Source organism: Cyprinodon tularosa, unplaced genomic scaffold (assembly GCF_016077235.1).
Source record: "Cyprinodon tularosa strain WSP-4 unplaced genomic scaffold, ASM1607723v1 ctg369, whole genome shotgun sequence".
Lineage (NCBI taxonomy): Eukaryota > Metazoa > Chordata > Actinopteri > Cyprinodontiformes > Cyprinodontidae > Cyprinodon > Cyprinodon tularosa.
In genome coordinates this window covers 252,977-274,380 of record NW_024039084.1, presented here as the reverse complement: position 1 = coordinate 274,380, position 21,404 = coordinate 252,977, and the positions used below count along the sequence as shown (strand labels likewise).

Sequence of the window (21,404 nt, the reverse complement as noted above, 5' to 3'; positions counted from 1 at the left end):
TTTTTATTATAAGGTCCAGTAATCTACTGATACTATGAAACAGCCAGTGTGTCAAAGTAATGGATTTATCTTTATTTTAAAAATCTTAAATCCCCCAGAAAATGAGAACATCATTGTTGTTTGATGCTGTAGAGCACGTATTGTTTACATTGGCACTGGTCTAATTAGGGAGTACCAATATGGCTGCTGGTGACTTCACAGCACCATGTTCTACTAACAGCCTATCAGCAATCCACTGAATAAATACAGATCTGTGGGATCAACCCAGAACCAGAACCTTTCTCTGCTTTGATAACAAAATATAAAAATACATAAAGGAGTCTTAATTAGATCAAATTTTATGTCAACTTTTACCTGAATTAGCTTCAAAATTATTTATTTACCATGAAGGTTAAAATATGTTAAGAAAGGATCCCTGAAGATAACGCAGCTATGAGAAGCATAGATCTATTTTTATAGTTTCCGTTCATCACTGCAGAGCTTCTCCTCTGATGCTCTCATGGTTTAAGCCTTCAGTGGTTTGGAGATGACCTTTTGACCTCAGACTGATGGACAGCAGCTGCTCAATGCTGATCTCTTACCTCTCTGATGCTGTGCTAATGCAGGGCTGCTGTTATTGAGATGATCAGTTGATCCGTGACCCGATCACCTCCTTCTAGTCACCAGTTTCTTTGTTCCTGCAGAAGCAGGAAGGACCTTCTTCTTCTTCTCAGCCTGAGCAGACTGGATGGCTTCCATCGATCTTTACTGGAGTCTGTCTCTAACAGGAGCGAGGCAGGAAGCAGCAGATCATGATAAAAAAAAAAAAGCAAACTTCAACCATGTCCTCCTCTGCCTTCTGTAGTAAACATATTACCTTAAAGGTACAGAGGCGGATCTTTTATTTCTAGGTGGATCATCTCAATAAGTGGTCCTTTTAATTGTCAATCATTCTGGTGATATTTTTACGTAATGTGCTCGTCCCGATAGCTATCTTTTTCTGCAGTTGCGCACTCTCAGGCATATATCTGTGGTGAGCTACATTTTCCGACAGCCATTGAAGTCATCTTTCAATTTCTTTGAAAATTGCCGAGGGTTGTAAGAGAAAAAATTTCTGCGTAGTGTATGAGAAGAAAAGAAAGGCCTCAGAAGAGGCAGATATATCCCAGAATGCTTTGTGCGCAGAGCTCTCCTCGCAAAGCATTATGGGATTTGTTGTCACAGCGGCCCACTTTCATCATAGGCTGTCACTTCCCGACAGCGCCGACTAATAACAAAGATGGCGGAGGCACCGTGCAGTGGAGGAGTTACGTGACCAACGGAGCAAAAAGCAGTGATCATCTGTCCGAACTGTCAGTTAACTGAGTTCACTATGAAGTTCACTATAGTCCCTGTTGTATGTAGACAGTTAGCTTGTATGAGCTATGAGAACAGCACATTTTAAACCTTTATTTTAAATGGCATTTTCATTTTTAGGTGGAGAGGGCGGGTCTTTTAAAAAATCCTCAATACCTTTAATCACTGAGTACTGACACCTAGTGGGGACATAATGTACTGCCTCTTTAATCTAAAATGATACTAAAAAAAATTTTGAAATCTCATCTTTTTGAATGAGTCAAAGCTGACGTAAAAAAAAATCTTTATTAGGGAAATTTTAAACTTCAGAAATGATGGAGAATTGTTTTTTTTTAAATCATCAAACATCTGGAATATCATCTAAACAGTCTGTGAGGATTAGGAACCCAGAATTGACCAATCAGAGTCAGAGTCAGATATGACGACATGTTTAATCAGTTCAGAACAGGGGCTTCATCTCAGTGCACAAACATGAACAAGCTGTGTTTTGGTACACGTGTGAACTTTGGCCCGGAGAAGCGGAGCGTGGAGAAAACTGACGGTCAGTGAAGGCATCGCGAGGATAGACCACAAAAAACAACTTCAAAGAAACAAACACATTTAAAAAAAAAAAGAAAAAGAGGAAAAAAAAAGTCGGTTTTCTTCACTTCAGATCAAAAACAACAGAAACAACAAGGTCATGTTTTATAGATTATAGATATCTAAAGTGCATTATGGTACAAAAATATACAAGGTCAGCAGCACCTCGATACGTTTCCGAAATAAATATAACAAAATAAATTACTGGAAATAATAAGACATTACTGGAATAAAAAAATGGATTCACAAAGATTAAAATCAGTCGCTGCACAGAGCGCCCACATGGGTTCATTTAAACATTTTCTGTTTCCATTCTCAGATATTTACACACAATAAATATTTTCTGTCTGCTGTCCAAACGCTCACAATGGCAGGAGGCCGAGTCGTGAACATTTAGGAGTCTGGGAAGCTGAGGCGAAGATTTCTTTCTGGAAAACACACAAAAAAGACAGAGAATGAAAACCTGTCAGAACCGAACCCAGACTGAAGCAGAACCGAAGCTGGGAGGTCCAGCTGATGTCCTCTGGGTCAGTCCACCTGGACAGCAGGCTGACCTCAGCGCAGACGTCAGAACCTAGAATCTCCCTCACCATGATACCTCCACCTCTGCTCCCTGGTTCTGTGTGCAGATCTAATTGTCCAGGTTGGAGCGTTTTATTGGATCGGGACCAGATTGTGTCGGGATGTAGAACCAGTTTCCAGCCTAAAGGATTTGATGATTCTAAGCTTATTGGTTTGGAGAAACCCAGAAGTTAAAAAATTAACTTTAAAACGTCTTTAACGGGGGTCTGGACGGAACATCTAGATCCCCACCCGATGCGATGGAGCTCCTGTAGGATTCATTTGATTCTAAATCGGTTCTGCGGATCTGATCAGTTTCTCTGCACTGGGAAAATTTAGATCTAGATAAGTCATTTTTTCTTAAAATCAGTGCATTTATTTTTGGATTGAGGAAGAAAAAGAGACATTTTGCCACTAGAACAAGACAACTTCCACTTAAAATAAGAAAACACAATTGCATTGTCTTATTTCAAGTGCAAATTATCTAATTATCTCATTTTAAGAGTAAAAAACTCATTCTATTAAGAAACTATCTAACTAACCTACTAAAATTAAGGGTAAATACACTAAATTTAGGAAATTTTAATTTATTTCTAGATGGTTTTTCCAGTGTGTGCAAAGCTTCTGAGCCCAGAACCTTCGGCTGCGTCAGACCAGAACTCACCTTCGTCAGCGTCTGACGGCGTCTCACTGCAGCGCCCTCTGCACGCCCAGCAGAGACCTCCACTCCAGGTGGAGTCCGCTGCCAGCTTCCTCCTCCAGCCTCCGCCATATGGAGCGCACCGTCCTCTTCCTCTTCTCCCCCTCCTTCCTCCTGCCAGACTTGCCCTTCCTCTTCCTCTTTCCGGGGAGCTTCTGCGTGCTGTCTTTGTACGGCTGCGACTTGTTGGTCTCCTGCGGCAGGTTGGTTCCCTCCTCCTCCTCCACCTGGAAGGTGATGGGGAGGTTCTTGGTTCCTCCGGGGGGTTTGGACTGGAGGGTGCTGCCCGTGGTGCTGGGGTTGACGCCGAGGCTGGGTCCGGGCAGCCCGCTGCCTCCGACCCCGGCGCTTCGGACCGACAAGGCGTCGCCTGTGTGGAGGGCGTCCAGAAGGTCTTGCAGGTAGACGATGCGGCGGAATCCGTGCAGCATCCGGCCTTTGTCGTGCATGAGCTGCGTTTCGCTGACGGAGCGGCGCCTGAGGAGGAGCAGAAGAGGAGAAAGCCTTTAACCACACAAACATGATTCCAGAGGAAAACATCTGGGAAGAGCAGAACCTCGACCCGCCAGCAGGAGGCAGCACACCCTAAAGGATCTGCAACCCTCAACCTCAGAGCACCTGCTGAACAAGCCCCGCCCAGTGAGTGGGCAGTGTGGGTCAGAACTATCAGCTTCTCCTCCACAGTCAACTAGAACAACCTTCCAGGAGTAGAACCTCATCAGAACCTGGTTCTGCTTCCTGCCTGGGATCAAACTTCCCACTCAGACGGAACCACCTTCGGATCCGCCACAGGATGGCGCCGCCTGCTCAGAACCTCCCTGACGGTTCCACCTGAGCTTCTTGAAGCAGCTGAGGAAGGGCAGCGGCTCCTCTTCCTCACATTCTGTTCAGCTTCCTGCTGAGTTCTGATGAATCTGCAGCTCCGGTTCTGATCCAGAGTGCTGAGCAGCTGCTGTTTATATGCATACAGATGTTTCCTGTGAAAGCTGATCCGACCTTTGATCCTGTTCCGATCAAACGGACCCGCTCGCCTTCAGAACTCTGGCTCTGATTCTGTCTGAAAGGAAGGAAAACGGACCTCTGCAGTATCTCCAGGTTCTGTGACCCAGACCCAGATAACTCAGAGGAGGTAAATCAGAACCAGACTGTTCGGGCCATTTGAAACGGTCCCAAAACTGCTGCAGAACCACCAAGACATTTAGTGTTAGAACTCCTTCAGATTCTGACCCAAAATGATCCAAACCACAGGTTTCTGCCTAAATAAACCTCCAGAACCACAGATTGTCAGAGGTCCAGATTGATTAGATGGTTTGGTTCCCCCCTGCTCTGTTAACCGGGATCACATCCAGAACCGACTCAGAGATAAAGTCCAGAAAGTGTGTTTATTCTGCCGAGCTCGGCCCGGTTTGATTTGCTCCTGCAGGTGGTCCGGTTTCTCTGGGTAAACGGAACCACTGAACATTTTCCAGCCTCAGATCCAAAACAAAGAGTCCACTCTGAGACCGAGCCGGAGGAGAACTGGACTTACATTCTGCTGCTGGTGTCGACGGGTCGGCCCGCGTACGGAACCGGAGAGCAGAGCAGGAAGACAGCGAAGAAGCACTGCTGCAGGAGGCTGCTGGAGAACAGCATGGTTCTGGAAGGAAGCACAGAACAAGCAGTCAGAACCCAACAGAACTTTGGACCATCAGAACAGATCAGAACTCAACAGAACTTAGAAAATAAAAGTGTCAGAAATGAGCAGAACCTTGAAAAAACACTTCAGAACTTGGTCAGAACTTTGCAAACTAGAGGGTGAGAGTAAACGGTCAGAACTCTGTAGAACACGTCCAGAACAAAGTCCGAACGGGATGAAAAAAGTTCAGAGCAAAAAAAAAAAAAAAAAGCCAGAATCCAGCAGAACACAAAGATTCTGAAGGAAATTCAGAACCTAACAGAACCTAAACGGGTCCACTCACAGCTGGGTCGGTCCAAAAGATCCACAGAGGTCCAAAAGAATCTGTCAGAAAGTCCGGCTGAGGAACACAGACCCGGTTCACAGAGCAGCTGCTGTGGTTGCTCTGCTGCAGCTGCAGGTCCATCTGAGGGCTGCTTGGTTCTGCTCCGACTCCCAGAGAGGGACGGACCTCCTCTGACAGGGAGGAGGAGGAGGAGGAGGAGGAGGAGGAAGGTGGCGCTCAGCAGCAGATCGTTCTGTCTGACTCACCGAGCATCAGAGGTCCGAAAAAGAAGGTTCAGAACCTTTTAGCTCCTCAGAGTCAAGCTCATGGTCCAGTTTGGTCCCAGAACCTGCTGCTGACCCACAGGCAGCAGAAACCAAAGATCAGATGTTCTTCTCTGTGGACCAGAACCACCACCCCACCTGCCCACCGTGACCCGGTTCCTCCTGGTTTCTCCTCTCTCCTTTAAAAAAAAAGGCACAGAGTTCTGGTTCAGAACCCTTATAAACCCGGTTCAGCTCTTCTCAGTTCTCCAAATTCCGACCCACATCAAAGCAGGGGTGGTGGTTCTAGACGGGTTTAGGAACCAGAACCCTTCAGTCCACAGAGAAGAAGATCTGATGTCCGGGTTCTGCTGCCTGTGGGTCAGCAGCAGGTTCTGGGACCAAACTGGGATGGATGGGTTCTGGAGAACCTGAAGGTGAGAAGATCGGGTTCTGCTGAAAGGATTTAGACGCCTGTAACGGGGGTTGTTTGGACCCTGAACCGGGTCGGGCAGAACTTTGGCTGTCACAGTGGATGAGGTTCTGATGGAGCGATGACGCCATCAGAGTCCGGACGCTGATGCAGAGCGACGGTTCCGCATTGACTTTGGGCCATGGCTGGCCTTTATCGGGTCGCCATGACCCGGGGCGGCTGGGACCGGCAGGATGGACCTCGCCATGGCAACCTGTCCACCTGTCCCTTTGGACGCTGACTGACATAAAGGTCGCTTACGTAACCTTGAACATCACAGCCCCCAGTTTACTGCAGCGTCTTATTACATCCAGAACCAGGAGAGAACAGGCCTAGAAACAGAACCATTATGCGGTTCTGAGAGCTCCAGGCGGGTTCTAAACCGGGTCAAAGCCTCCGGTAGAGACTCCCATCATCGACCCAGAACCAAAACCATGGTCTGATCAGCTTTACACTGACCCAAAAGAACATGAACCACAAAGAAACAACAACTGGACCCAGAATCAGAACCCGCCTGATGCTCATTACCGGTTAAAACTAGAACCCTGGAGACATAGACCATCAGAACCTACAGCCAGACCTGTATCTTCAGCAGGTGGACAGAACCGCCTCCCTATTGGCTCCAAAGCCTGCAGCCCTCTGCGGTCGCAGCTGTGAGGACAAACCCTGAAGTGTCTGGTCTCCTCTGCAGCCTCAGCAGCAGGACTCCTTCAGTTTGTTTTGGGACGGGTTTAATCAGGGGCGCTGATGAAGGGAGGGTCCGGCTCGCTGCTGTGGACACACTGAGAGCAAAGAGCAGCATGAAAGCCCACCGTGCGCTCTCCAAATGTTTGGCTAAGGTTACGCTCGGCCTCCTGGGGTTTCAGACGCGCCGTGCTGCTCAAACACGCCACTTCTCTGCTGCAGGTACAGATATTTATCAGGGCTCCGCTGCAGCTCGCTCGGCCCCCGGTGACTCAAACCGTGTTCTTAATTTAGCCAATTATGTCCAACGTTCTGGCCACTGGGCTCTATTGATGCGTCCCTGATTTTTACCCAGAAGCAGGGGTCCCAGCAGGGACGTGAAAAGCCCACAGTGAACACATTATCTGCAGCAGACCGCTCCTCATTACTGAGCCCGAACAGAAACCATTGTTCCCCGGCTCTGACGGCGTGTAAGAAATCCACATTTTCTCGGCGAGTGATCTGTGCCAGAAAGAATCATGGGAGCGATTTCCTTTACGAGCTCCCCTGTATCGGGTTAGTTCAGGAACACCAAGTCCAGTCGGTGGGGTTTTTATCTGGAGAACAAGAGGAGGAGTGTGGAGGAGCAGCGGCTGAACGTGACGACGGGCCGCTGAAACGAGCGCTCTGAAAGCCACTTTACCTGCGCGTAAACAGGTAGCAGAAAAAAGGCTTTCCTGGCAGCGGCAGCATGTGTGGTCGGAGCTGGAAAGCTGCTCCACATTCACACTAAATTGCTGCTTTTTGGCAAAGCGGGCCGTACACTGCCTGCCTGTTTTTAGACCCGATCTGCTCACTAACACATGGACTGCTGGCGTCCGGCCCGGTTCTGACCCCACGCTGAGACCCCCAGAGCAGAGCAGACATGTCTCCAACAAGACCTTCATCCAATCAGCTCAGAGTTAAGGCAGCCAGTCCAACTTGTCAGGACTAATCTACCTCCAGGCTGAGGCCCCCAGAGGAGACCAACAGCTCGCTCCTAACCGGGTCGGGACCGGTCTAACTACTTGGCCGGGGCAGGTAACCCAGAAAGGTTAATCAAGGTGAAGGTTCCGGCACACGTGAACCAGGGCTCTGGAGAACCTGGATGAGTTCAGATGTTTGATTCAGGTGTCTGAAAGTCGTCATGGTGTGACATCATCCAAAGCTGGTTTCCTGGCAACAGAGCTGGAGTTTGAGACTTTTATTTTGAAGATAGAAAGGAAGTGGTTCTTTAGTTTGTTGTGTTGACTGCTAATAATTAGCTAATATTTGACCCAGTTCCCAGTTTCTGACTGAACTGAAGCGGTTCCTTAGACCGGAGGTCTTCAACAGGGGGTTCGCGACCCCTAGGGGGTCCACGGAGGTACTGCATGGGGGTCGCAAAAGTTTTGGTTGATAGATTTTTTCTTATATATTCCCCCCTGCAATTTTTTTCCACAAATTGAAATGTCTTCCAAGTCGTAGAGAAATCAAATTTAAATGTCAAATCATTGTGGCTTAAACATGTATATAAATGTACTCTATCAGATTATATTGTCCCAACATTTAGAAAATTTCTATAAAAAAAAAATCCTGTCTTAAAATCTGTGTTTTTTTTTGTGTCTTGATTCATATGTCGCAGCTGATATATGGAACAGTTGAAATAAGAAATAAGAATCATTTACTTTACCATTAAGTTACGTCTAAATAAAAAATGGATGATGGAGGAGACTCATCCTCGACCTCTGACACTAAACTCTCCTCCTCTTGCATGTTTCCTCTGTCCATAGCGTTCCTTGACAGTTTCGTTGTGAAGACCCCTGCTTAGAGGGATGTAAAATTTCTGGTTCCAGTATCGCATATTTTTTCTTTAACAAACTTTGGTCAGCATGAATGTTTTTAAAGTTCCTGATAAATGAATGAGAGCTAAGAACTTAGAACAGTAAAAACTAAATAAATGGACTGAATTATTGTACACAGATTCCGTTAAACGTCTGAGTTTAGTGAAAAATGCTGTGTGGCATGTTTGATACATACTCTACATCATCACTGGGATATTTTCTCTCTGGGAAAACCTGATGCATTCATTAGGTGACCAAAAAAGGAACCAATGACATATATAAAAAAAAAAAGAAAATCCTAATTATTTCATTCAATGATTGAACCCTTTTCATTTGTCAGAATCTTCTATGAAGACTAGTGTGGCATAAAAGAATAATCTCTTCTTGGATTGAGGAGGTAAAAGAGACATTTTGCCAATGAAACAAGACTATTTACAGTTAAAATAAGAAAAAACCATTGCATTGTCTTATTTAGAGTGAATGTTATCTAATTATCTTACTATCTAATCTACTTAAATTAAGGGTAAATACTCTTAATTTAGCAAATTTGAACTTATCTCTAGATCGTTTTTCCAGTGCCAGCTTTACTGGGTTAATGGAGCCTAGGCGAAGTTCATCTGAATAAACTCGCCTTCATCCGCCTTTGGTTTTGAACCACACCTCCACAAAAGCCAATCAGCATCCAGAGTTCATCTTAAAAGGTCTCCAATCCCCAACCCAGTCTGCTCCTCAAAGTGCAGGCAGTGGTTTCGCTATATCAGACTTGAATTTCAGATGACTGCGTTTCAACCCACCTCCACCATCAGAGTTTCATTTCTCCTGGACTCTTATGCGTTCCGTGTCTCATTTCAACCGGTCCAGCAGAAGACCGCCATATGGAGCCTGGTTCTGCCAGAGGTTTCTTCCCAATGGAGAGTTTTTCCTCTCAACTGTCGCTTCATGCTTGCTCATCATCGACATCCAAGCTGGACTTCCATCTTCCAGATCAATGAGTGAAGCTCTAGTATCAGCTCATGCAGTCCACTGGACCAGCAGTCTACAGACTGACCAACTTCATCTATCTCCACTCCACCACCAGTTTCAGGCCTGGAGGGGAAACAGCCCTGTTCTTTGCTCCTGTTCATGCATATTGATCAAAATTCAACGCTATGTTTCCTGGTGAGGTCTGAGCGCCAAAGACTAAAGTAATTGTATCAATAAAATTCTTCTAATTGTCTTTTCTTTCAACACTGCAAAAAATGGAAATCTAAGTGAGTAATTTTTTCTTAAAAAAAGTACATTTTTTCTTGAATTGAGGACGAAAGTAAGACACTTTGCCAATGGAACAAGACAATTTACATTTGAAATAAGAAAAAACTATTGCATTGTCTTATTTCAAGTTCATATTATATAATTATCTTATTTTAAGAGGGAAGATACTAATTTCATTGGCAAATCATCTTATTTACCTGCTCAAATTAAGGGTAAATACACTTAATTTAAGAAATTTTTACTTGTTTCTAGATCGTTTTTGCAGTGCATGTGAGTTTTTCAGATTGTTTATTCTGCAGGTTAAGCCTTATTTCAGTCAATCAAGGGGTTCTGGTCCGGTTCTACAATAGAAACAGGGTTCTGTTGTGTAACATTTAATTTAAAGTCTTGGAATGTGAAGCAAAGAATTTGTCGTCCATCGTTGAAAACAAAAGGTTCTCTGATGTTCTTTTCTAATTTCAAAATTCTCTTTTGGATTGAGCAGGAATGTAAATGCAATGGGATTTGTCTGTTTTTTATGAAAAAATTAATTTAATTTCACTTTAGGTCACAAAAAATAATTCCATCCTACACAAAGTATTTTAAAGTTAAAATAAAAAACAGGAATAGATGAGAGCGTGCTGGACATGTCTAAATGTCCTCCAGTGGTTCTCTGATGGGGCCGTTATTACAGGTCTGGTCTCTTTAAATCCTTAAACTGGTAGAAGAAGTGGATTCAGACCACAACAACAGTCCAAGTTTTTATGGAGAAAAATATTAGAGCGAGTCGTAACTGAAAAGAAAGAGCTAATTCTGCTTGAGTTTTGGTTTATTTAGTCATAAATGTGTCTGTAAAACCTCCACCTCTACTCTGGAGACTTAATTATGGAACATTAAAGCTAATTAAAGCAGTAAAAATGATTTGTCACCGTGTATATTTGCTTCTCTGAAACATCACGTCACCTTCTTGAGACAAAGCCTGTGTATGGAAGAATATATGGGATAGAAAGATCTGACTGGATCAGAGCCGTTCTTTCAGTTTTGATTGAGGGGAAAACAGACTTGAGGAAATTCATAGTCAAAGTATCGGGTTAAGACGTTTCCTCGCCAGAGACCCGCTGATTTTGTGTCTCTCACATTAAAATGAAAGAGGGTCTTTTCTGAAAGAACGTCACAGTCAGAGAGGTGACATCTTCCCTGCATGTGGAATCCGTGGAAATCCCAGCTATAAATCAAGGACTGAAACTCTCAGGGTGTGAGATGGAAGCACAATGATGGGAAAGTGGAGTGATGGATGATGATGGTTGAGAAACGATGAGGAGAGACCAGAAGTTGTCTCCGTCTCAGGGGTGGCCATCCCAGTCCCCCCATTAACCCCTGGCTCACCTCCCTCTGCGGCCCCGCTTCTGCTCGCCGTGGACGGAGCTTAGTGGAGGAATTCACGGCTGAACAGTCGGTGTTTTGTTGAGGAACATCCGTCCTCCTTGTTTTATTCTCACATATATTAATCAGTTTGGTCCCAACATGGAGCCACTAACAGACGTCGGCTTCTTGGGTTCTACGGTTTACCGGCCATAAATGTTACTGCATTGTTCCTGCTGGAGATTTTAGGTCAATAAGCATCATTAAAAATATTTGCTTTATCACAACTATGTGTTGAACTGTTTGAGAAATCCAAGGTGATGACGTCAAAAAGCCCAAATGGCTTTTATGTCTTTAATTTGTTGACTTAATTTAAAATAGACACACTTGTAGAATTAGAGGCTTTAAATCTGCTGAAGATGAACCGTCAGTATAAAAATACAAATGAGTTCCTTCCTGTTGTAGTTTGTATTAAACTTCAATAAGAGCTCCTTCTTGCTGTAGTTTGGTGTATTAACCTCTATGAGTTCCTTCCTGCTGTAGTTTGGTGTATTAACCTCTATGAGTTCCTTCCTGTTGTAGTTTGGTGTATTAACCTCTATGAGTTCCTTCCTGCTGCAGTTTGGTGTATTAACCTTCTCTAGGAGCTCCGTCCTGCCGTAGTTTTGGTGTATTAACCTTCTCTAGGAGCTCCGTCCTGCTGTAGTTTTGGTGTAGTAACCTTCTCTAGGAGCTCCGTCCTGCTGTAGTTTGGTGTATTAACCTTCTCTAGGAGCTCCCTCCTGCTGTAGTTTGGTGTATTAACCTTCTCTAGGAGCTCCGTCCTGCCGTAGTTTGGTGTATTAACCTTCTCTAGGAGCTCCCTCCTGCCGTAGTTTGGTGTAGTAACCTTCTCTAGGAGCTCCGTCCTGCTGCAGTTTGGTGTATTAACCTTCTCTAGGAGCTCCGTCCTGCTGTAGTTTGGTGTATTAACCTTCTCTAGGAGCTCCGTCCTGCTGTAGTTTGGTGTATTAACCTTCTCTAGGAGCTCCCTCCTGCCGTAGTTTGGTGTAGTAACCTTCTCTAGGAGCTCCGTCCTGCTGCAGTTTGGTGTATTAACCTTCTCTAGGAGCTCCCTCCTGCCGTAGTTTGGTGTAGTAACCTTCTCTAGGAGCTCCCTCCTGCCGTAGTTTGGTGTAGTAACCTTCTCTAGGAGCTCCCTCCTGCCGTAGTTTGGTGTATTAACCTTCTCTAGGAGCTCCCTCCTGCTGTAGTTTGGTGTATTAACCTTCTCTAGGAGCTCCCTCCTGCTGTAGTTTGGTGTATTAACCTTCTCTAGGAGCTCCCTCCTGCCGTAGTTTGGTGTATTAACCTTCTCTAGGAGCTCCCTCCTGCCGTAGTTTGGTGTAGTAACCTTCTCTAGGAGCTCCCTCCTGCCGTAGTTTGGTGTAGTAACCTTCTCTAGGAGCTCCGTCCTGCTGCAGTTTGGTGTATTAACCTTCTCTAGGAGCTCCGTCCTGCTGTAGTTTGGTGTATTAACCTTCTCTAGGAGCTCCGTCCTGCTGCAGTTTGGTGTATTAACCTTCTCTAGGAGCTCCGTCCTGCTGTAGTTTGGTGTATTAACCTTCTCTAGGAGCTCCGTCCTGCTGCAGTTTGGTGTATTAACCTTCTCTAGGAGCTCCGTCCTGCTGTAGTTTGGTGTATTAACCTTCTCTAGGAGCTCCGTCCTGCTGTAGTTTGGTGTATTAACCTTCTCTAGGAGCTCCCTCCTGCCGTAGTTTGGTGTAGTAACCTTCTCTAGGAGCTCCGTCCTGCTGCAGTTTGGTGTATTAACCTTCTCTAGGAGCTCCGTCCTGCTGTAGTTTGGTGTATTAACCTTCTCTAGGAGCTCCGTCCTGCTGTAGTTTGGTGTAGTAACCTTCTCTAGGAGCTCCGTCCTGCTGTAGTTTTGGTGTAGTAACCTTCTCTAGGAGCTCCCTCCTGCTGTAGAACGCATTTAATGCAGCAGCAAACTCTCACTGGCTGAAGGCGCCTGTAGTCTGACTGTCTCTTGCATTCTTCAGGACTTTCAGATGTCACCAGATGGATCTTCATAATGTGCTGGTGTGTCTCTCTCCAGTTAATCACGTTCCTATGCTCAATTAGGTCTGATTGTGGTGAACGCTGCTCTGCCAACAAAGTGCATTAAAGTTTGGAGGGGACACAAAGTGGTTTTGACTTACTAAACAGTCTTTATGGGTTTAGGCTTGTGATTATTTTGGCATTTAAAGACATGAGGTGTTTAGATGATTTTGTACAGTAGTTTTGAAGGTAATAACAGCATCAAACAGCATTCCTGCATTTCACATCTTAGCTTTTGCACAAAACAATGTATTGTTGTATTTCACTGGGATCTTATTTTAATTTAGGATGACGCTGAAGGTCTTTAAACATAGGCTCTGAATACAGAGTTTGTGCAGCGAGGTTGATGTGCACAACATAAACACTGGTGCTGGATCTCATAGACGTCATACATTTTCCATTTGGATTTAAAATCAGAGAGCAATTGCATGCTCTATGGGTCATACTGGAAATACACCTACCGAAAAAAAAATGGGTAACCAAAATTTTCCTACAACAAGGCAAATTTGGGATATTAAAATTCTGAGATTTGCAATGAAACTATAAAAAAAACTCAGGTGACCTAAAGTTTAAAGAAAAAGAAATGCGAAGAATAACTGAAGGTAACCTTAGAAGGCATAAAAAAAATCCTGATCTTTGACAAAACTAGATACAAACATGTACACAGCATAAAAATGGTTTGGTAAAAACTTCACAAACCCTTCGATACTAACAATATCGGGTAGAAGTAACCAGTCCTTTAGGTGAGAGCAGCAAGAAAGCCACCTTCCAGGCAAATATGGCAAACTTAGCCATCTATGGCTAAACTTAATAGAGTAACGCTAATACTAGCTATATTCAACTTACGCAAAGAACTAATGGGCTAATATGCGCAAAAAGGGTTTTAATCTTTCATGAATGATAGTAAGGGAACTTTATTTTTCAAAATAAAGTTTGAAATTCTTCAGTAGCAACAGAAAAATTGTTGAAAATATTTTGAATATAAAGGAATATTTCAAACTATGAGCAAAGTATAATTATATTATAGTAAAGGCCATAAACACAAATGAGTGGTGTCTGTCTCCAGGCAACCGCGACAACAGCAGACACGGAACTGAGGAGGTCCTGCTTAGATCCTGCCGGGACAACTTAGCTGGCCTTAGTATTTTCTGTGTTTAGTTTAGTTAATGTCTGATTTTGTGTTATGGCAGATATGTATTGGACATGTATAACAATTTGGAACAAATCATATAAACCTGCCAAATAAAGGATTACATATTTAATGGGATGGGTGTTAACTCTGTGAGCTACCCATCAATCATCCATATCCGCTTTCTGTGCAGAGTTGCAGAGGATGTTGCCTTTTTTCGCTATTATTGGGATAGAGTCTGTATACATTATGGACAGGTTGCCTCTCCATCATAGGGCAACACTGAAAAACAGAAGAGAAATAAAAACATAAACTCGCTACTCAAGCTTGTTTAGAGATCAGTTAATACAGTGTCATGTTTTTGGATTGTGGGAAATTGCTGAAGAAGTTGTAGGAGAAAACCCCCACTCCACATATACAGAGAACATGCCTGACACAAGCTATATGTGGCTAAAATAAAAATTAAATGGGCTAACATGAGATATTTGTGGATAATGCAAATAATAAATGTGCTAACATGAGGTGAATGGGGCTAAAATTAGGTACATGTGGCTATTATGAGCTATATATGGCTAATATAAAGATTAACTGGGTTAACATGAGCTACATATGGCTAACATGAGCTACATTTGGCTAACATTAATATTTAATGTGCTAAAATTAGCTACATGTGGCTAAAATAAAGATTTAATGGGGCTAGCATGAGGTACGTGTGGCTAAAATGAGTCACCTATAACTAACGTAAATATTAAAATGGACTAGCAAAATGCATATGTGGCTGAAATGAGCTACATGTCACTAACATACAGATTAAATGGGATAAAATGAGCTGCATTTGGCTAACATTAAGATTAAACAGGCTAGCATGAGGTACATGTGGCTAAGATGAGCCACCTTTGGCTAACATATAGATTAAATGGGCTAAAATGAGCTACATGTTTCAAAAATAAAGATTAAATGGGGCTAGCATGAGGTACATGTGGCTAATATGAGCCACCTATGGCTAACATAAATATTAAAATGGACTAGCATGATGTACATGTGGCTAAAATGAGCTATATGTCACTAACAAAGAAAAAATGGGCTAAAATGAGCTACATTTGGCTGACATTAAGATTAAATGGGCTAGCATGAGGTACATGTGGCTAAAATGAGCCACCTATGGCTAACAAAGATTAAATGGGCTAAAAAGAGCTACATGTGGCTAACATTAAGATTAAATGTGCTAGCATGAGGTACATGTGGCTAAAATCAACCACCTATAGCTAACATAAAGATTAAATGGGCTAAAATGAGCTACATGTGGCTAATATCAAGATTAAATGGTCTAGCATGAGGTACATGTTGCTAAAATGAGCCGCATATGGCTAACATAAAGATTAAATAAGCTAAAATGAGCTTCATGTGGCTAACATTAAGATTAAATGTGCTAGCATGAGGTACATGTGGCTAAAATGAGCCACCTATGGCTAACATAAAGATTAAATGGGCTAAAATGAGCTAACTGTGGCTAACATCAAGATTAAATGGGCTAGCACGAGGTACACGTGGCTAAAATGAGTCGCCTATGGCTAACATAAAGATTAAATAAGCTAAAATGAGCTACATGTGGCTAACATTAAGTTTAAATGGGCTAGCGAGAGGTGCAAAGAGATAACAGAAGCAGCAAACAGACTAGCATGAGCTACATTTAGCTAATACACTGGAATGAGCTTTATGGAGCTAAAACAAAGAGAACTTGGCAAACATAAATTATTGCATTGTATTCAGAAGTATTCTAACATCAGAGTACGACATTGTTTAATGGAACACCTCCTCCTATATATTGATGAGTCGGAAAAACAAAGCAAAAAGTCCATAACCAACTTCCAGACTCAAGATGGCTTCTAATCGCACCAGCAGCACTAAACACTCCCATTTTCACTATTCTTAGAAGCTTTACATGTAACATTTACTCAATTTTACTACTTACTTACTTTTAAATGTTTGTAAGATTAGATGTTTCAAAGGGTTTTTATTTGCACAAGTGTCACACAGAACAGAAATGCAGGATTTTGCTGTTTATTCTAACTATGACAACCACTGAATACAATTAATAATGATAGATGATTAAGAATGATAGAATAAGTAAAAGAAACATTTTAATCAAGTTAATTTCTAGATTACAAACCCTAAACATCATGATCTTTACATTAGATTAAAACAAAATGATGCCGAGTTTCTGATTTTTTATTTTTCTTCTTATTCTAATATGATTATTTGACTTAAACATGACTTGAAAGTTTTTAACAGAATGTTTTTTTTTGGATGTTGCACATGAAGAGACTAAACACTCCGATGACTAATAATCTAATTTTATAACTGCAGCTAGGAACTAAAACAGCAGAAATACTCTTTCATGTGAAAGCCAACCTAAACATAACTATTTAGATTTTATAACTAAAAAGGGAAGTTTAAACAAACTTGAATATGACTGTTTATTTTTATCCTGTTTGATTCTGATTGAAATCAGAGAAAGATTTTTGGATTGTAAAAAGCAGCACCTGGATCATGCAGAACATTGAACTACATTCAAACAGGTGAAAGTTCTGACCCATTTACTGATGAAGACAAAAGAAAAAAAGTAAAAAATAATGACAGAAATATAAGATCCTTTTAAACTTTTTCAGCTGGAACGCCTGTAGTTCTTTCCAACAACCAAACCAAACCAGAACCACTGTTCAGATGAGAATGGGTCAGCAGTACCTGTCACATCCACATGAAACGGTTTCGGACCAAATATTTGGACCTTCTGGTTCTAACCGATTCTGGTTGTGGTTCCTTCCCCCTCGGTAACGGGTCGGTCAGCAGACCTTCCTTACCTGTGGGTCCCAATTTCTGGTGGATGATCCGGATCCGCTGACCAGTGGTCCGTTATGTTAGAACCTCTCTGGCGTGGTGGAGCTCCTCTGGAGTGAAGGTTGTCTGATCCTGGATGTGAGGAGCTTTATAAATCTGGTCAAACCCTCCTGCTGACATCACACGGTGGTCATCAGCATCATCACTACTTCACAGCAGGATCCATGAGGCTGGATCTGTAATTAGATGGATGAACTTAGTCACTATCTGCTCTCCATCCCGCCCTCCCACACCTCCTTTGTGCTCCAGGAGGAAACACGCCGCAGCTTCTGCTTTAATGACACACGTGGGGCTGCTTGTAGTGTTTTAGATGGTTCTGGTTTCTGTGGTTACGTTCCTGTCACTTTCTTTCAGATGAAATGTTTTTACAGGTCTGAGCGTCACTGAGGTGCAGCAATAATGCCGACATGTTGACACCAGCTTTAAGCTGTTATTCCTGCTCCTTTCTAACCTTTATTTGGGCTGATTAACGCAGACAGAGCAGCCCTGCTTGGCGCTGGTTCTGTTTTTGTCTCCGTTTAACTCCACTCTGTTAAATAATGACCTCCTGCTGTCAGGCTGCTGCTGAGGAGGCTGAGGAGGAGAAAAAAAGCCTCAAAACAACGTGGTGGTCGTGGTTTTCTCCGTCACGCCTTTTCCCTCTTGCGCAGCATTCCTCCCTAATCTCCAACACAAAAGCAACCAGCTCCGGTTCCAGTTCCAGCCGCTGATCTGCTCCGAGGTTCTCTATGTTTAGCTGAGAGCGGCGGTTTGAGGTTGTGAAGATCAGGTCAGAGGATCCCAGGCTGGGCCTAGCTGCCTTTTCCAGGCTGTATTTAGAGCAGCGGGACATCATCCCAGAGAGGCTCAGGGAAAAGTTCTGGATGGGTTTACGGCTTAGGAGCTTTTACCTCCAAATCCACCAACAGCATAGAATCAGAAATACACACAAAAAAACCTCAAAGTCTATTCTGGAGTTCCACCTTAAATCCATTCAAACAGGCGTTTGGTGCTGCATGGAGGGTAAATCCTAAATTTGGATCAAAATCCCGTATTCCTAAAAGACTTAGATGAGCAGAGATGTTTATGATATCATCTGTTTGACAGCAAACATGCAGTGGTTTGCAAAAGTATTCACACTCTTGACCTTTTCCACGTTTGGTCACATAAACATAAATATATTCTATTGGAGTCGAATGTAAAAGATCAACCACCAGCTGCTGTAGAACTGTCAAGTAGATATAAATACCGGATTTAAAGCATATTTTACCAATAAAAAAAGAAAAGGGCGCTGATGAAAGTATTCATTCCCCTACTTTGTTGAACCACCACTTGCTGCTGACCTTTTAGGCTTTATTTCGACCAGCTTTGAACATCTAATGATGGAGTTTTGGCCCACAGCTCCAGCTCGGTCAGATTAGATCAGAACTTTTCAGAACTTGCCACAAATTCTTGTTTGGGTCGAGTTTTGGACTTGGACTGGGATGTTTGTTTTAACCCTTTATAGGGCAATTTACTGTTTTTTTTATCCCTTGCATACCCCTTACTAATGGAGTCCCCCTGTCACTCAGTGAGTTCTAGAATCACAAGATCTATATCCAACCATTCAGCAAAGATACTGCTACATGGCTGTACATTTGACCAATTAGATGAGCCCTTGACTGATATATTACTTACTGTAAATTAAGTTGAAAAAAAAATTAACAAGTTAAGAAAAAGGGTAAAAGGCTAAAGGAAGTTAAAAAGTAAAGTTAAAACGCTAATAAGCCTAGTTAACAATTATATTTACACTACCATTCAAAGGTTTGGGGTCACATTGAAATGTCCTTATTTTTGAAGGAAAAGCACTGTTCCTTTCAATGAAGATAACTTTAAACTAGTTTTAACTTTAAAGAAATACACTATATTACACATCTGAAAACAGAAGGGAAGGGGAGTAGTACACACCGTTGTAGGAAATCTTCAATTTCTTAGCAATTTCTCGCATGGAATAGCCTTCATTTCTAAGAAGAATAATAGTCTGTCGAGTTTCAGATGAAAGTTCTCTTTTTCTGGCCATTTTGAGCGTTTAATTGACTCCACAAATGTGATGCTCCAGAAACTCAATCTGCTCAAAGGAAGGTCAGTTTTATAGATTCTGTAACGAGTTAAACTGTTTTCAGATGTGTGAACATGATTGCACAAGGGTTTTCTAATCATCAATTAGCCTTCTGAGCCAATGAGCAAACACATTGTTCCATTAGAACACTGGAGTGATAGTTGCTGGAAATGCGCCTCTATACACCTATGTAGATATTGCACCAAAAACCAAACATTTGCAGCTAGAATAGACATTTACCACATTAGCAATGTATAGAGTGTATTTCTTTAAAGTTAAGACTAGTTTAAAGTTATCTTCATTGAAAAGTACAGTGCTTTTCCTTCAAAAATAAGGATATTTCAATATGACCCCAAACTTTTGAATGGTAGTCTAGGTTTATAAAGTAAAAAATGTCAGTGCCAGTATCAGCATTAATGCCTCTAAGGTTGTGTTGTACCAAAAAAATGTGTTTCTTTCCCTCTCAGTGTTTTTCATGAATTTCTTTTGGAAGCACTTTGTTATTTTTCTTAATATATTCGAGGACGTTTGAGTTTCTTGTTACTACATTGACATTAATGTTTGCCATCAAAATATCCATATTTTCTGAATGTTAGAAAGGTAATAAGGTCTTGACTCGGATTCCGATAACATTATTGGCTTGATTTTGATGCTCAAAGTATTTCACTGAGTTCCCTATAAAGGGTTAAATCGCTGCCCGGCAGTCCTGGCTTTATGTTTCGGGTCGTTTTCCTGCTGGACGGTGAAAATCCAATCCAGAAGCAATCTTTTCCAGATTCCAACAGTTTATCTTCCTGTTTTTAAGCTCCATCATCTTCCTTTTCCCTGCAAAAGACAAGCACTCCCAGAGCATGATGCTGCCATCATCATGTCTGACAGTGAGGATGGAGTGATGTAGTCCAACACAGAGTACTTTACATTTTTCACCTTCTTCCACATGTTTTTTTTTTTTTGTTTTTGTTCTAAACATGGCTCCTGGCAAACTGCAAACAGATTTTCTTATGTGTTTCTCTTAAAAACAGCTTTCTTTGTGCTTCTCTTCCAATGAAGACCACATTTGAGCAGATTAGGAGTAATACTTGTGCCTGTGGACAGATTCCCTCCCACCTGAGCTGTGGATCTCTGCAGGTCATCCACAGTCATCATGGGACTATAGGCTGCATCTTTGATCTATCTGGCACTCTGTGAGATGTCCAAAGGCTTTTAACTTATATCTGCTTTAAACATCTCTAGGTCAGAGGGTTCTGGTATGGACCATCATGGGTCAGATGGATCGGTCCTCCAAATGTTTGGTGGGTACGAAGCATCCAGTCCCTGCAGTCACCTTCTGTGATGGTAGAAGGTGGCATCACTTGCTTGGATAACGTTGATGCCAGGATGTCTTTCGGAGATGGTAGAGGGGATGAAAACTTTCAGCTGAAGGATAGAATCTTATTGAACTGAAGCAGGGGGTCCAAACAGGAAAATCTTGGTTCCAAACTGTCTGGCAGGAAGGAAGAAACAGACAGAAGGAAACTCTATTTGGCTGTTTTGTGTGGTTGATGAGAACAAATGATTATCTAGAAAAGCTGTGAGTATAAATACACATTAGATGCTTAAAGAGATGAGGGGAAACTAGGAGCTGCTACCGACAGGAAAAGGGAACCAACAAACAAAAGACAACCGGAGGGATTAAAAAAAATAAAGAGATGATTTTTACCAAAACTAAACAGAACGGACAGGACAGATGTATACAAAAACCCCAACAGAGACCATAAGACTGGATTGACTCCTGGGGACAGGTCGAGGTTGAGTTATAAACAATAAACTTTATGGTTCATGTCAAGTTCAAAAGCTGGAGGTGACAAACCTTTTCTTTTTCTGACCCAGGAAATCCCACTGCTGACCTTTCAGTGATTCTGCCAAATGTCAAGTCCACCGCTCAGCTCCACCTTCAGGCTGGACCCGAGCCCAGTGACTGACCGTTTATCCTTTCCCATCATTCCTTCAACGTCAGCTGGACAAACAGAACTATTCAGATGCTCAGAGCAGAAATAAACATGACAGTGCTTCATTCTCACAGAATCTCTAAAATTAGGGATAAACTAAAAACAATATGATAAAAAACCAGACAACTTAAGGTTAAGTTTTTAAAAAGGAAAAATGTTTGGTTCAGTAATTTAAAATTAGCGCCAATATTTAAAAAAAAACCTACTGTATCCATATTTAAACACATCTAAAACAAAAAATCCAC

At 42.5% G+C, this 21,404-nt stretch overlaps 1 protein-coding gene across 3 annotated transcripts; it reads right to left on the bottom strand.

The window, feature by feature from the left end:
• Positions 1-1,747: 1,747 nt before the first annotated feature.
• On the bottom strand, positions 1,748-21,118 carry pthlha (parathyroid hormone-like hormone a). Of its 3 annotated transcripts, XM_038296153.1 has the most exons (5): positions 21,021-21,118; positions 17,058-17,270; positions 4,704-4,811; positions 3,140-3,652; positions 1,748-2,342 (listed from the first exon to the last, which is right to left on the bottom strand). In XM_038296153.1, the coding sequence occupies exons 3-4, from the start codon at positions 4,805-4,807 to the stop codon at positions 3,163-3,165; spliced, it is 594 nt and encodes a 197-aa protein (XP_038152081.1). In that variant the 5' UTR covers positions 4,808-4,811; positions 17,058-17,270; positions 21,021-21,118; the 3' UTR covers positions 1,748-2,342; positions 3,140-3,162. The 3 variants fall into 3 exon arrangements, with proteins under 3 accessions (XP_038152081.1, XP_038152080.1, XP_038152079.1); XM_038296152.1 differs by lacking the exons at positions 17,058-17,270; positions 21,021-21,118 and adding an exon at positions 5,134-5,269; XM_038296151.1 differs by lacking the exons at positions 17,058-17,270; positions 21,021-21,118 and adding an exon at positions 4,923-5,265.
• Between the last annotated feature and the right edge of the window lie 286 nt (positions 21,119-21,404).